At 37.2% G+C, this 12,268-nt stretch overlaps 1 protein-coding gene across 1 annotated transcript; it reads right to left on the reverse strand.

Moving 5' to 3' along the window:
* Positions 1-3,654: 3,654 nt before the first annotated feature.
* Positions 3,655-9,961, reverse strand: LOC136238459 (high affinity copper uptake protein 1-like). Its single transcript, XM_066028987.1, has 4 exons — positions 9,783-9,961; positions 9,653-9,722; positions 4,614-4,794; positions 3,655-3,931 (listed from the first exon to the last, which is right to left on the reverse strand). Exons 1-4 carry the CDS (start codon positions 9,852-9,854, stop codon positions 3,712-3,714), a joined length of 543 nt encoding a protein of 180 aa, XP_065885059.1. The 5' UTR covers positions 9,855-9,961; the 3' UTR covers positions 3,655-3,711.
* Positions 9,962-12,268: the final 2,307 nt, after the last annotated feature.

Below are 12,268 nucleotides of genomic sequence, written 5' to 3' on the forward strand. Positions count from 1 at the left end.
ACTTATGTAATGCAAGAAGCCATAACATCTAGAAAGATAAAAATGCTTTATCTTCTAGCACTTTTGTTGCTAAATGTTAATTTCATAGAAGCAAACACTTGCTGGCAGCCTTGTACTTCAAAAGTGCTTATACTGAAGCACTTTTTCATTTCATAGAGTACTTAAGTACCATGCAGCACAAGCACAAATGCTGCCACATAATAATAATACTTGTAAGCACTTCAAAAACAAGTGCTTAAAGTGCTTGTAAGCACAACTGCTTAAGTGCTTGTCCCATGTCTGGTTCATATACAGGTACGTTTCTATCATAAAGCCTTGTTTAATACCAAGGCTTTCTCTTGAGGGCAGTTCAATATACAAGACTTTTTACCGTAACAGCTGGTGGGTGTAGTAATGCCCAAGTATAGATGTTTAAAGCAAAAAATAATGTGCATTCATTAGTATGTCCTGCTTTATAGCAGTGCTTTAAAATGTGCTCAGCTGCAGCAGCTGTGTAGCTACGCAAAATTGACCATGAAGAATCAAAGTATATATGGAAAAAGAAGGGGACCAGGACTGGGGAACCATGCACCACACTAACTGCAATGTGTAGCTATAGTATATATAGTAGAAAATAACTATCACAATAGGTAGCTAAATTATAAGTAATATACTCTATGTGTCCGTACCATATATAGATAAAAAGTGTACTATAATTATGATAGTGTTATGTTCCACATAATGGTTTTCAACACTGCTTAACAGTGTATGGGTGAGTGAGTATAAAAGTATTGATTGATCTTATCATTCTGAGGAAGTTGGCTCGTTAGCATATAAGCACACATATACTCCAATCTACGGCCATACATGCTTCTGTAGTCAGTGCTGCTGCATGCCCTTCCTAGGGTTGATTATTAACCACTGTAATAGTTTCAACCATCTTGCGTGATCCCCAGACAATTACAATCTTTTCAGTGACTATAAGGAGACAGACAGCAAAGGATCCAGAACTATACATACATATGCAAGCCTGCAGTACATGGATAAAGCGTTCTATATACTATTATGCAGATTGGTTGTATGTGAATGCTTACATACATATGTAGCTAGATCAGTATAGAGTTAGTAGTGTATGCGTCAGTGTGACCAGCACTTGAGTATTCATCTAGGGTATTGTAGTATAACAATTGCAGCTATATAATGTATCTCTGTTATGATCATCTCTTAGTCACTGATAGTATTTTTTTGAAGGAAGAAATTTCAAAGATCTTGTTTGCATCTAAGAATCTTCCTTCTAAATGTTAGGCATGCTGCACGTGGTATAGACATGACTACACTATTAGAGTATATTGAACAAATATGACTGTGAAATAGTACCTTTGGAACCAATAAAACCATATTTGAAAATGCAGTGATTACACCAGATGCACAACAGATTGCACAGATCTTTTCTCTACTGTTGGTAACCAAAATGATAACACATTTATGCAAGTCATATGATTTATGAAGCTGTATTCATCAAGTCTTCACAAGTCCAAGGCAAAGCTGATGATGAGCAAGATATTCTACAATTACTGTGATATAATTGAGATTATTAAAGCTACTCTACAAACTTTAGGGTCACAAGATGTGATTTTGTAGTGTGGGCTGATAGCGTGAACATTCTACAATTTCTCAGGGCACACATTCCTTGCAATTGAGCCTTGTTCTACAATACTGGTACATGTAAATAACTAGTACTATTATAGCTAGAATTCACAGTACTAGGCATACACTGCAGTAGTGTATAGCTGTGATTTCAAAGGTGGTTTTCACTCAGTCACAGATGTAGGGGTCTGAGAGCACAGCACCCAGCCTCTGACAGATTTTGAACATTAAAAACTGTTTGAAATTTATGAGATCCCTGAATTCCATGGATGGTATTAAATAATTTCTTAATGTTAGTTAGGTATCAGTGTTGTAGTATGTACTGGGCTGTGAGAAATAGCTACAGAGAAAAGTGGATTTGTTTATGAAGAGAAATAATAGCATTTTAGTAGCTACTACAAATGAGCCAAATTTCAAGAATTTGTGTGATTCCATAATTTCCATCCCTAGTTACTGGGGTACTTGAGGGCTCAGATCAGTGTGTATATACATACTATAGTACTGGGAGACATATGCAAATTCTTAGCTGAAAATGAAGGTAAATATGAAGGATCTCTGAGTCAGTCTTCAAAATTTTCCTTAGTTCTACATTTATACCTCCTTTTTATAGAAGTACAGCTATAGAAATATTGTGCTGTGAATTTCTGTATGATTGTTCTATTAGAGTAGTATGATTGTTCTATTAGAGTAGCATGACTGTTCTATTAGAGTAGTTATGACTTTAAATATATTTGGCTGCTCTATTAGAGTATCTCTTGTGGTTACAAATTATAATTCCCTTTCATATTAGCTGGTCCACATTTCATAACTCTTGTCTTGTATCTTTGCATGTACTGTCAAACTTTAGTTCCTAATACAAGCTGCCTACTAGCTAATTCAAATAGATAAACAAATCTGTCAGAGAGGGGTTTTAGCACAGTAAAAAAACAAGGTCTCTACTAAACATAGTGAAGGTCACTACTAATGTCTGTCACAATATTCACTATTTTTATGTAGTGATAGTCAATATTTATTATTTTTGTAGTGACTGTCACTATCATGTCACTATTAAGTAGTAATAAAACAGCCCTTCTTCCAGTCCTAACAACCCACACTTGATGCATGAGTTTTACAAATGGCTGGGTACACGATTGACCAAACTGCAACTGGAACTATACATAGTACAGGAAAAAGATTCATAGAAGCCTTTAAACTACGAAAATTTTTAGTGTGCCAGTGGATATGAATAGCTAAGGACAGTGTTACTTTGCACCAAACCTATATCCTAGTGTTGCATAGGGTGACTGCTCTATTAGAGTATTTTTGTATTTCTTGTTAATGTCAAGAAGTTTGCTAGGTGTACTCCATGACCTCATTAATAGGTACATCTCTCACTATGTATTAACTAACACCATAAGTGTAGACAGCAGTGATACATATATAGTTGAGATGAAATAGCTAACAGGGGAGTAAGGGCTTTACTATGCATGCATACTTGAAAGTTGAATGTGCATATTGCAATTAATATGCAGTGAAAGATGTACTTATTAATGAGGTCATGGAGTACACCATAGTAAACTTCTTGACATAGCTATAAACATCCGTGGCCATTATGACAAGGTACATGGTCATGCTCAGTTTGGCATTGTATTAGTAGCTGGCTAGAAGTATTTCTAAAAATGTTTTAATAGCTCTTTTTGTAATGTCGGCTCTTGTTATTGTTCTGAATGATTACTTCTATAGTTAGTAGTTAAAGTTGATTGCATCACATGTGCATTAAATTGAGAATTTTTGTCCAGGTTCAGCTGCTTAAGGACCAGCACAAAATTACCTACTAGCTACCTCAAAATAAGTTATGGACATGATAACTCTATTACAATTAATATTTGTGTATTTGGCTATGCAATTTAAAAAATTATGTCTGCTGAGGTTTCATTAGTAAAATTGTGCTATTTATAGTAACATAAATTATCTGGTGCCATTATATGAAGTTTCAAAAATCTATTGACCCATTGAGGGACTTTCAACTAAACTGATGGCTATACAAAGTAAAGAAATAATACTTGAAGGAAAATTGCATTACCAGTGTAACATCAACAGTTTGTACTAATGACAATGTTCATTAGGGTCTTGCCCAGACTGAGTGCCTGGCCCACGAAATCTTGCAAAAAGGAAGTATCCAGCTCCTGCCCCCAGCACTATGGCGACGAACAGCCAGACATTGTAGGTCATAGCGATCAACATCAAGAAGTAACTAATAGTGACTTGTAACATGTGAAGTAGTGTCTGAATGATGTGTACTCCAAGGGTGGCACCAACTGGAACACTATTATGGGGAAACATACAATACATGAATGGCTCCATTATATTGATGGGTATACAACATTGATGAGCATTGATCATTATACTTCACTATAACATTCATTAATAGCATAATACACAGAGGTGCACTGCAATTTTATAACTGCTACAGATTTTCGATTCTTTGTTGCAATGGGCTACGCCTGAATGGCATAAAGTTTAAAAGTATGGACACTAAAATTAATGTAAATTATCATGCATGGTTACCAAAACATGTATGGGATAAAAACATCTTGTTTAAATGTTGGCAAAACAATATAAGCTGCTCCATACTTAGGATTTGTACCAAGAAGGTGTCTTCTTTTCCTCGTACATCACTATAGTTCAGACTTATTACCGATATTCTTATATTGATGCCAACATTAATAATTGGTGCACCATTGTTTGTATAATAATTTAAAAAAAATAGTAAATGTGGTTGCTAGGGAAGCTATAAACTTATACAACAGAGCCCAATTCTCTTACTCAACAGATCTATACTTTGATGGAAGAATAAATTGGTATGAATTAGTCAATAAGCACTTTTACAAGTGTTTGTTTAGGCTTATGATTTTTTGTGACCTTCATCAATATTAATCCATCAAAGCTGACAGATATTCTTCCTTCCATCAAAGTTTTCTTGCAGTATGGTACATACGTACACTCACTTGTAGGAGTTTGGTTGAGGGACTAATTCAGTAGAGGATGACACTTTTGTATACTGGACAGCGTTTGGACCGATCTTGCCAAAGATTTTATTCTTATTCCTGTGCAACACTTCACGGAACACCTTCAGTCCTTCATACAATAACGCCATCACAAAAATAGCAAAGAAAGTGCCCACCATTGCTATTGAAGAACAGAAGAATAATATCACATCAACACAACTCCCTATTCTGATCGAGGTATATTATCATATTTTTTTACAATAAATGAAATGGTTTAGTGATGGTATAGTGATATGAAGAATTGCGCTACAGTGTCATTTCATCTCATTGGAGTCACAAATTGACAATTTTTTTCATCCAGGCTTTTTGAATACTGCATCCTTTTTATATAGCTTTGTTTTTGCATGGATTTCACTTCTTTTTGTATTTTAAATATATACCCCAAAGCCAACCATAAACTAATTCTGAGGTCTGTTTTATACAAATCATTGTTCTTCTTATCTACAGATACAGTGATGATGATATAAGACAAACTACTACTCTACCAATACAGAAATACCTACCGATCTGATAGCAAAATTCCTTCCAAGTTAGGTATGCATGATTGTGCTATTTGTCTATTAGGATTTTGCAGTGACTGTTCTATTAGAGTATCTTGATTTTTCATGCAAACATGGTAAGTTGAAGTTGCTCAATAGACCAGTTCATTTAATGTGAAAGTATTTTAATTGCTGTGGTATATGCTATTGCGCAATACTGGATGCTATGGTTAGCCATGAAAATGTACAGAAACCATTGGGAAACGGACAACCATGGGAGCTAAATCCTTTGTTACAAAGAAAGTAAAGAAGATATCTGTGTTTTGAAGACAGCATGGAAAACTACATTAATTTCTACACCTGATGGTGGTTGTCTGCTGCTTCTAGGTGTAGCGATTGGCGAGTTATGAGCCGCTGAAGTTAAAAGCGCCTGGCGAAAAAGTTGTCTAGTGACGAAGCATGCAAGCAGGTGCTTGTTTCTATTTTTATATGGAATAACAACACTAAAAGAAGCGTTAGGATCACCTAGATAGTGTTTGTTGACTCGCTAAACACGGTGTTTGCTTGTTAGTCCGTTAAGTCGATAGTAGCCTTTATCTTTGACGTGAACCACGGAAAACTCTACTACAAAGCTTTGCCAATCGGTTCTGAATGGTTTTCAAGTACAAACTCACTATTACCAACCATGAAAAGCGTTGTTCAGCAAAATCTTAAACTTTGCGGCTCTATAACTCACTCATCCGTTACCCTATTCACAGCAGACAACCATGAAGTGAAAGAGAAATTAATGTAGTTTCGATCTATGTACAGAGAATTGGAACATACCGTAGTAACGGAGATTTAACCATTGATTATCATCGTTTTCCCAATGGCTTCAATACATATTTATTGGCATCCACAGCATCCAGTTGTTACGTCATACGCAATTAACACTAATTGCATTTTTAAGGTCCTTAAATGAACTGGTCTATTATGCTAGAATATGATTTCCAGCCTGTTGGCAAGCTTTACTAGCATAGCACTTATTATGAGGATTATGGTTGGCACAAGCAGGTCATAATAGTAGTGTACTACCCCACGTAGATGATTATGAACTTTTATTATTTTAACTAGAATTTTCATTTATAAAGAAGAAATTAAGTGAGGTGGACAGCCATGGCTCAGTAGTTAAAGATTTGGGTGTTCAGTAGGTTTGAATGCTGGTAAGTTCTTTGACTTTTTCGTGTACCTTTTTTATCCTGCAGTGACTGTTCTATTAGAGTATTTCAACAATTTACAGTTGTTGATTTTTTCCTTGCAACCCTATAGTTATCAATGCAATTTCTTTTAAAGGTTTGAGCTATGATATATTTAACCTATACTTATACCTTTTAAAGCTATTCCCTTAAATGGTTAATTAACCCTGTAGGCACGACAACAAGATGGCCTTTTAAAATGCAAATAACCGTGTGACTGTTAATCAGATTTGCAACAAACTTGGTTTGTAATTGTGTGCTGCAATAGTATGATGTTCTTAAAGTGTACCAAAACTCAAGAAAATTTAGCTATGCATTTGCATTTTATAATGGTTTTTGTAAAGTGTGTAGAATATCCAAAATCAAGAAGAAAAAAAGAGAAGAAATTAAGCTGATTTTTGAAGGCTCATATTTCACAATTGCATTTGGCAATCTTTCTCAAATTTGGTATGTGGGGTACTGAAAGATGGTGGGGTACTGAAAGGTGGAGGGAATTTGCAGTATAAAAATGATTCCAATTCGAAAAGGGAGCATGGAGCTACGTATCCGTGAAACTTGCATTTTGCTTCTTCCTGTAAATATACTCACAGTGTAGCACGCTGGCTTTCTTGGCCACACAACACACTAGTGTGTGTCTTAATAAAAGTTAACAAATATATAATTATTATGAAAGTAACTAAAGTACTTAGTTAGCTGTTAAAAAGTAGCTGTAACTATAACTAAGTTACTGTCTAGAATTGTGATATCAGTATGTGTGTGTGTGCGTGTGTGTGTGCATGAGAGAGAGAGAGTCAGAGAGAGATAGAGAGGTGAATTCAAAGAATGCTCAGCTAGAGCACACACTCACTTATCCTTAATGTGGTGTCAGTGGAAGCGTCTGGTCACTCTAGCAGTCATAGAAACATGTGGAAGAATTTGAATGTGATATTTGAATAAGGTAAGAAGGAGCTACCATTGGATGCTGCCTACTTATTATGGAAAGTGTCTTGGATATGTAACTGGTTTCCAGAGTCAGTCAGACACTCCATTACCGCTGTCCTCATGATGTAATTGTTAATTACATTATGCTAGTGAGTTATGCTAGTGTGGGTGCTGTCTAGTCTCGTGCTATGTAATTACCCCTCAGGAGCAGTGTACATGTAGCTACCGAAGAGCTCCATGCAGCACTGTGCATGTATTATTTAATTCTGCCACTGAAAAGAAGGGTTTGCCCAAATCCCCCTGGCTACGCCCTTGTATTTGAACTGCTGTTAACTCCAAATTACAATTGTGACTATTTGTACTGCCTCCAGTCAAAATGGCAGCCGGTCAGCTACCACAAGGGGGCATGGTTCTATTGGCAATTACAAGCAGCCTTAATTATATTGCATCTTCATCTGGGCACAAAACCATGATAACATAATGCATGGAAAAGTTTAATCGTCACGAAGTTTTGTCACAGTGTGCAGGGGCGTAGCCAAGGGTGGGCATGGGTGGGCATTTGCCCAACCATCACAAACTTTTGCCCAACCAACACAAGTAGCTTAAGATTCACGCGAGGATTCATAGCAGCACACAAAACAACCCTACTTTAATACTGTGAAGTGTAAATGTATACCTCATTTGTTGAACCATAACTTCGAAGAAAAGATCGAGATAGATGGTGTATCACGTGATCCATTACATGGAAAATCCCTTGGGAAGTCCCTATAATTACACTTCATGTAGATGCACGTACCATGCTTCTTGGTGCAGTTTAAATTCGAAATTTAAAATGAAGTCGAAGCGTGGTACACTATAGTCATGGTACTGTATCTCTAAGTAACAGTGAGTGATAATCGTCAGTAGGATTCAGTGTGGATGGTGCTGGCAGCAAAATATTTCGTTTCAGTGGACTTGTCAAGCATATTTTTTTGATACGGAAAGTACCATATACCGTAGGCGGATAAAGTTACATGTGGGAAAAGTTTCGCGAATGGCTCTCTACTCTGTATACCGGCGGAAAAGTTTCGCAATACTGACTGTGTATAGTAATATCTTACTGTACAAACATAAGCATGTAGACAGTCTAGCAAGCCAACCGGCGTAAAAGTTTCGTGATGATTACTGCAATCACGAAAGTCGTGAAACATTTCCCACGCGTAACTTTCCCCACCTACGGTAGCCTAACTTACTGCTGATGAAAGAAAACGGGAAAACGTACTCTTCTAGATAACAATAATGGCATATGTAAATGGAGCTGGAAATGGAGAAAAGGTCAAGTCATTATAAAGTGTCACATGCACAATTTGTACTGATTAACCGAGTTGTGGTTTACACCAGATTCATACAAATGTACATTGGCTGCTATAAGCCAGGGATGAAGCTTTCTTGGTATGCAGATATTTATGATAAGACTCATAGTTCATAAATCAGCGCCCTGGCCTTCATTTGGAGCCATGCGGCGTTTACTTGAAAAAGCATTACATATTGCTGTGGTGGTTGGTCTGTAAGCTATACTGCCAGTTGATTGTAGTAAATATGTGATGAACTGTTTACATTGTAGGTTCAGTAGTTTGATGTTACGTGATGTTTGGCTACGATGATTGTCGGTGAATGCCTGCCCTACAAGTTTAATAGAATAACATATAGCTAGTAAATGTTTGCATGCATGCAAGCAGCATTAATTTTGTTTACACTATACCATAGGTAGCTGTAAGCCTTGTGTGCGTACACTTTTCATATTTTTCTTTGATAATGTCTCACATGAAAGTGAGCGTGTTTTTTGTGTGTGTAGTTAAGTTGATGTGTTATGCCCAACCATCAAACATTGGCTAGCTACACCCCTGACAGTGCATGTGAAGATGCGATATGATTCAGGCTGTTTGTAGCCGCCAATAAACCCTTTGCAAAGCCATTCCTACTTTTTAAAAACCATGGTAGCTGACCAGCTGCCAATTTGATTGGGCAAAAATAGAAAATGCAGCCTGGGCATGAGACTAATATAATTTCTGTATGGTACATAACTCCAAAACAATTAAATGTCACAACAATTACCACCACTAATGGGTCTTCTGTAACTGGAATGCTAGAGTGACCAGACCAGACCCTTCCACTCTTAGTGCTGCAATGATGTTATGATCCCCCACAGGCCTAGCCTTTTGGTGCTACCCCTAATCCAAGGGGCGCGCGTCAGATAAGGCGGACGCTGCCAGACTAAATATAGGTGGGCGGGGGCACGAAATGGAAAAGGAAATTCGGTTATTTGTATGACATGTGCAATACAAGCTGTTACACGATAGACAACCTCCTACTGAATTGACGTCCCATCCTTCAAACAACACAGTAACGTTATGGACTCCGAAGTAGAAGTACATCTAAACGAGAATCACGGCTGTAACACATCATGGGTATGGCAATATATTAGGCAATCATACCTGCATTTTCATCGGTCCCATACTCATACTACAGTTCATGGGTATCGTACAGTTCATTGGCATCATATCCATCGCGTCCACTCCGTCCAGCAGGTACGATTATAGAGTAGCGAACAACGGGTGATACTCAAACTTGTGACAAGCCGTCTTTGTTTTGATATTAGTTTGCTTTGTGTGCAGCATAATTTTATAATTAAAACTCGTGATAATTTAATATAACTGAAAAGCAGACGTGTACACCTGGTTTTCCTGTGTTAGGGATGTCAAAACATATAACAGCTATTGCAGTGTCTTGGGATTTGGTTATACCCTTGGGATCAGTTAGTCATGATCAAATGAAGCAAAGTTTTATGCAACACTTAGTTTTTGTCCTTTTCATGGCCTTATAGATTGAAGCAGTCCGAGATGAAACAGAGATGGACCAAATGTCCACATCAAAGCAATGGTAGATACAGGTCAGTCACAAATATGTTACAGCAGTTTCCTTGGCCAAGCCAAGTCCCAACTTCTGTACGCTGTATGCATGTAATCATTGTGACTATGTTTGTAATTGTTGGCTAAAATTTCAGTTCTTTTCCTGAGCTTACCAGCACTGAATGCTGCCTGATCAGTAATACTAAATAAATAAATAAATGGGCTCTGGCTGGAGATTATAGTGCTGATAAACCCGCATCAACAGCGGAGGCCAGGGATTGGATCTGTTATCATGAAGTTGATACTGAACACGTTACCAACATTAGAGTCATTTAACTACAAAGATTGACTGTGACAAGTCACTGACAGAGGGTGCAATGAACTGGTTCAATAATGGTAATTCTGGGATGTCAAGTGATGTGATAGAGAACATCAACAAGACAACAAGCTTACCTTCAATGATCAATCACCAATAAAGCTAACCAAATCAATACCTTTATATACAGAAACCTGTGCCACTGTCCAATTAAGTGCCGTGAAATTTAATTGCTACTGAAGTATGGTCAGGCCAGTGCTTGAATATGCATCACCCGTATTGCATGGGACCCGCATACCTCAAATAATATTAATAAAATTGGTGCAGAGAAGAGCTGCCAGATTTTGCCTTAATGATTTTTCAAGTCACTCTAGTGTTCTAACATGATGAGCACACTCAACTTATCTCCTTTACAACAAAGAGAGAGAACTAAACTTATAATGATGTACAAAATTGTTAGTGATCTTGTTGATATCCCCAAAGATTACTAATGATTCGCGGTTAAGAAAAGGATACTACAAGCAACTGATGACATCCATTGATTCGTATAAATTTTCCTTTTCCCCTCTGTGATTAAACTTTGGAATCCCCTCCCTCCTACATAGTTAATTCCCCTTCCCTGGATAATTTTTTTAATGACTTAAGTAATTGTATCTGTGCGTTATAATATGATTTCTGCACAATAAAAACAAGTAATTATATAATAATATCAAGTAACCAGAGGATATTGTAGAAATGCATGGATGACAAGTCACCAAATTACAGAGGCTGACAACATATCTAGAAGCTGAGGCAAACAGAGCCACTTACGAATGACAGCCTATTAATGATAGAAGCTTAGGGCAAGCGACCATCAACAGAACCTGCATGTCTATAACATATCAACAGCATGTACAAGAATTGTGTTGATTGCTACAAAGGCCAGTTGTGTATCAATAAGTTAGCATTGCCCTACATACAGGACCATGTCCACACTAACTAAAATTCATCAGCATATATATAGTGCTAAATATCAGCACCATGCATTCACACAGAATGCATGGTAAAGTGACAGAAAAGAATGTTGCACAAATAACCATTCAGAGAAAACTGTTACATGAATAGTCCTGTACGTGCAGCCGGGACCATGTCCACACTAACTAAAAGTCCTAAGCATTAAGTATCAGCACCACGTATTCACACAGCTTGCATGGTGAACAGTACTGCATGTATCTAAGCTAAGACAACTGTAATGATATTATGTACATACATGTTTACCACACAGGTGTGCACAGGCAATACCTGTATCATCATTCCACGACATTTAACTCACTGAACAGCGCATCAAAAGAAATGACCATGTTATATAACATTAATTGGTACCTGCCCTACAGTGCAGGACTTGTCATGCTTATGTTACACATTAAGCTTAAAACTACCCGTCTTTGCATACCATCTCCACATTAACTGTATAATGTAAGCATTAAACTTCAGTGCTACATATATGACATGCATGGTGATGTAACATTAATAAACATGAGGTAGCATAGAGCAAGCACACAAAAATGATGATGTAATGATGAAGGCAGGTTCCTGTTGCACAGTATAATTGAAAGTGACTGCACTAATTATAATGGTAATGTGTGCTTGATTGTTGTGATTCAAATGGCAAGGTGCCAGCATATGTATGATCTGCATGACAGTTACATTGTGTGTGTGTGTGTGTGTGTGTGCGTGTGCGTGTGTGAATGAGTTTCTGATAAAAACTTGTGTTATG

The sequence above is a fragment of the Dysidea avara genome, chromosome 11 (genome assembly GCF_963678975.1).
Source record: "Dysidea avara chromosome 11, odDysAvar1.4, whole genome shotgun sequence".
NCBI classification, from domain to species: domain Eukaryota; kingdom Metazoa; phylum Porifera; class Demospongiae; order Dictyoceratida; family Dysideidae; genus Dysidea; species Dysidea avara.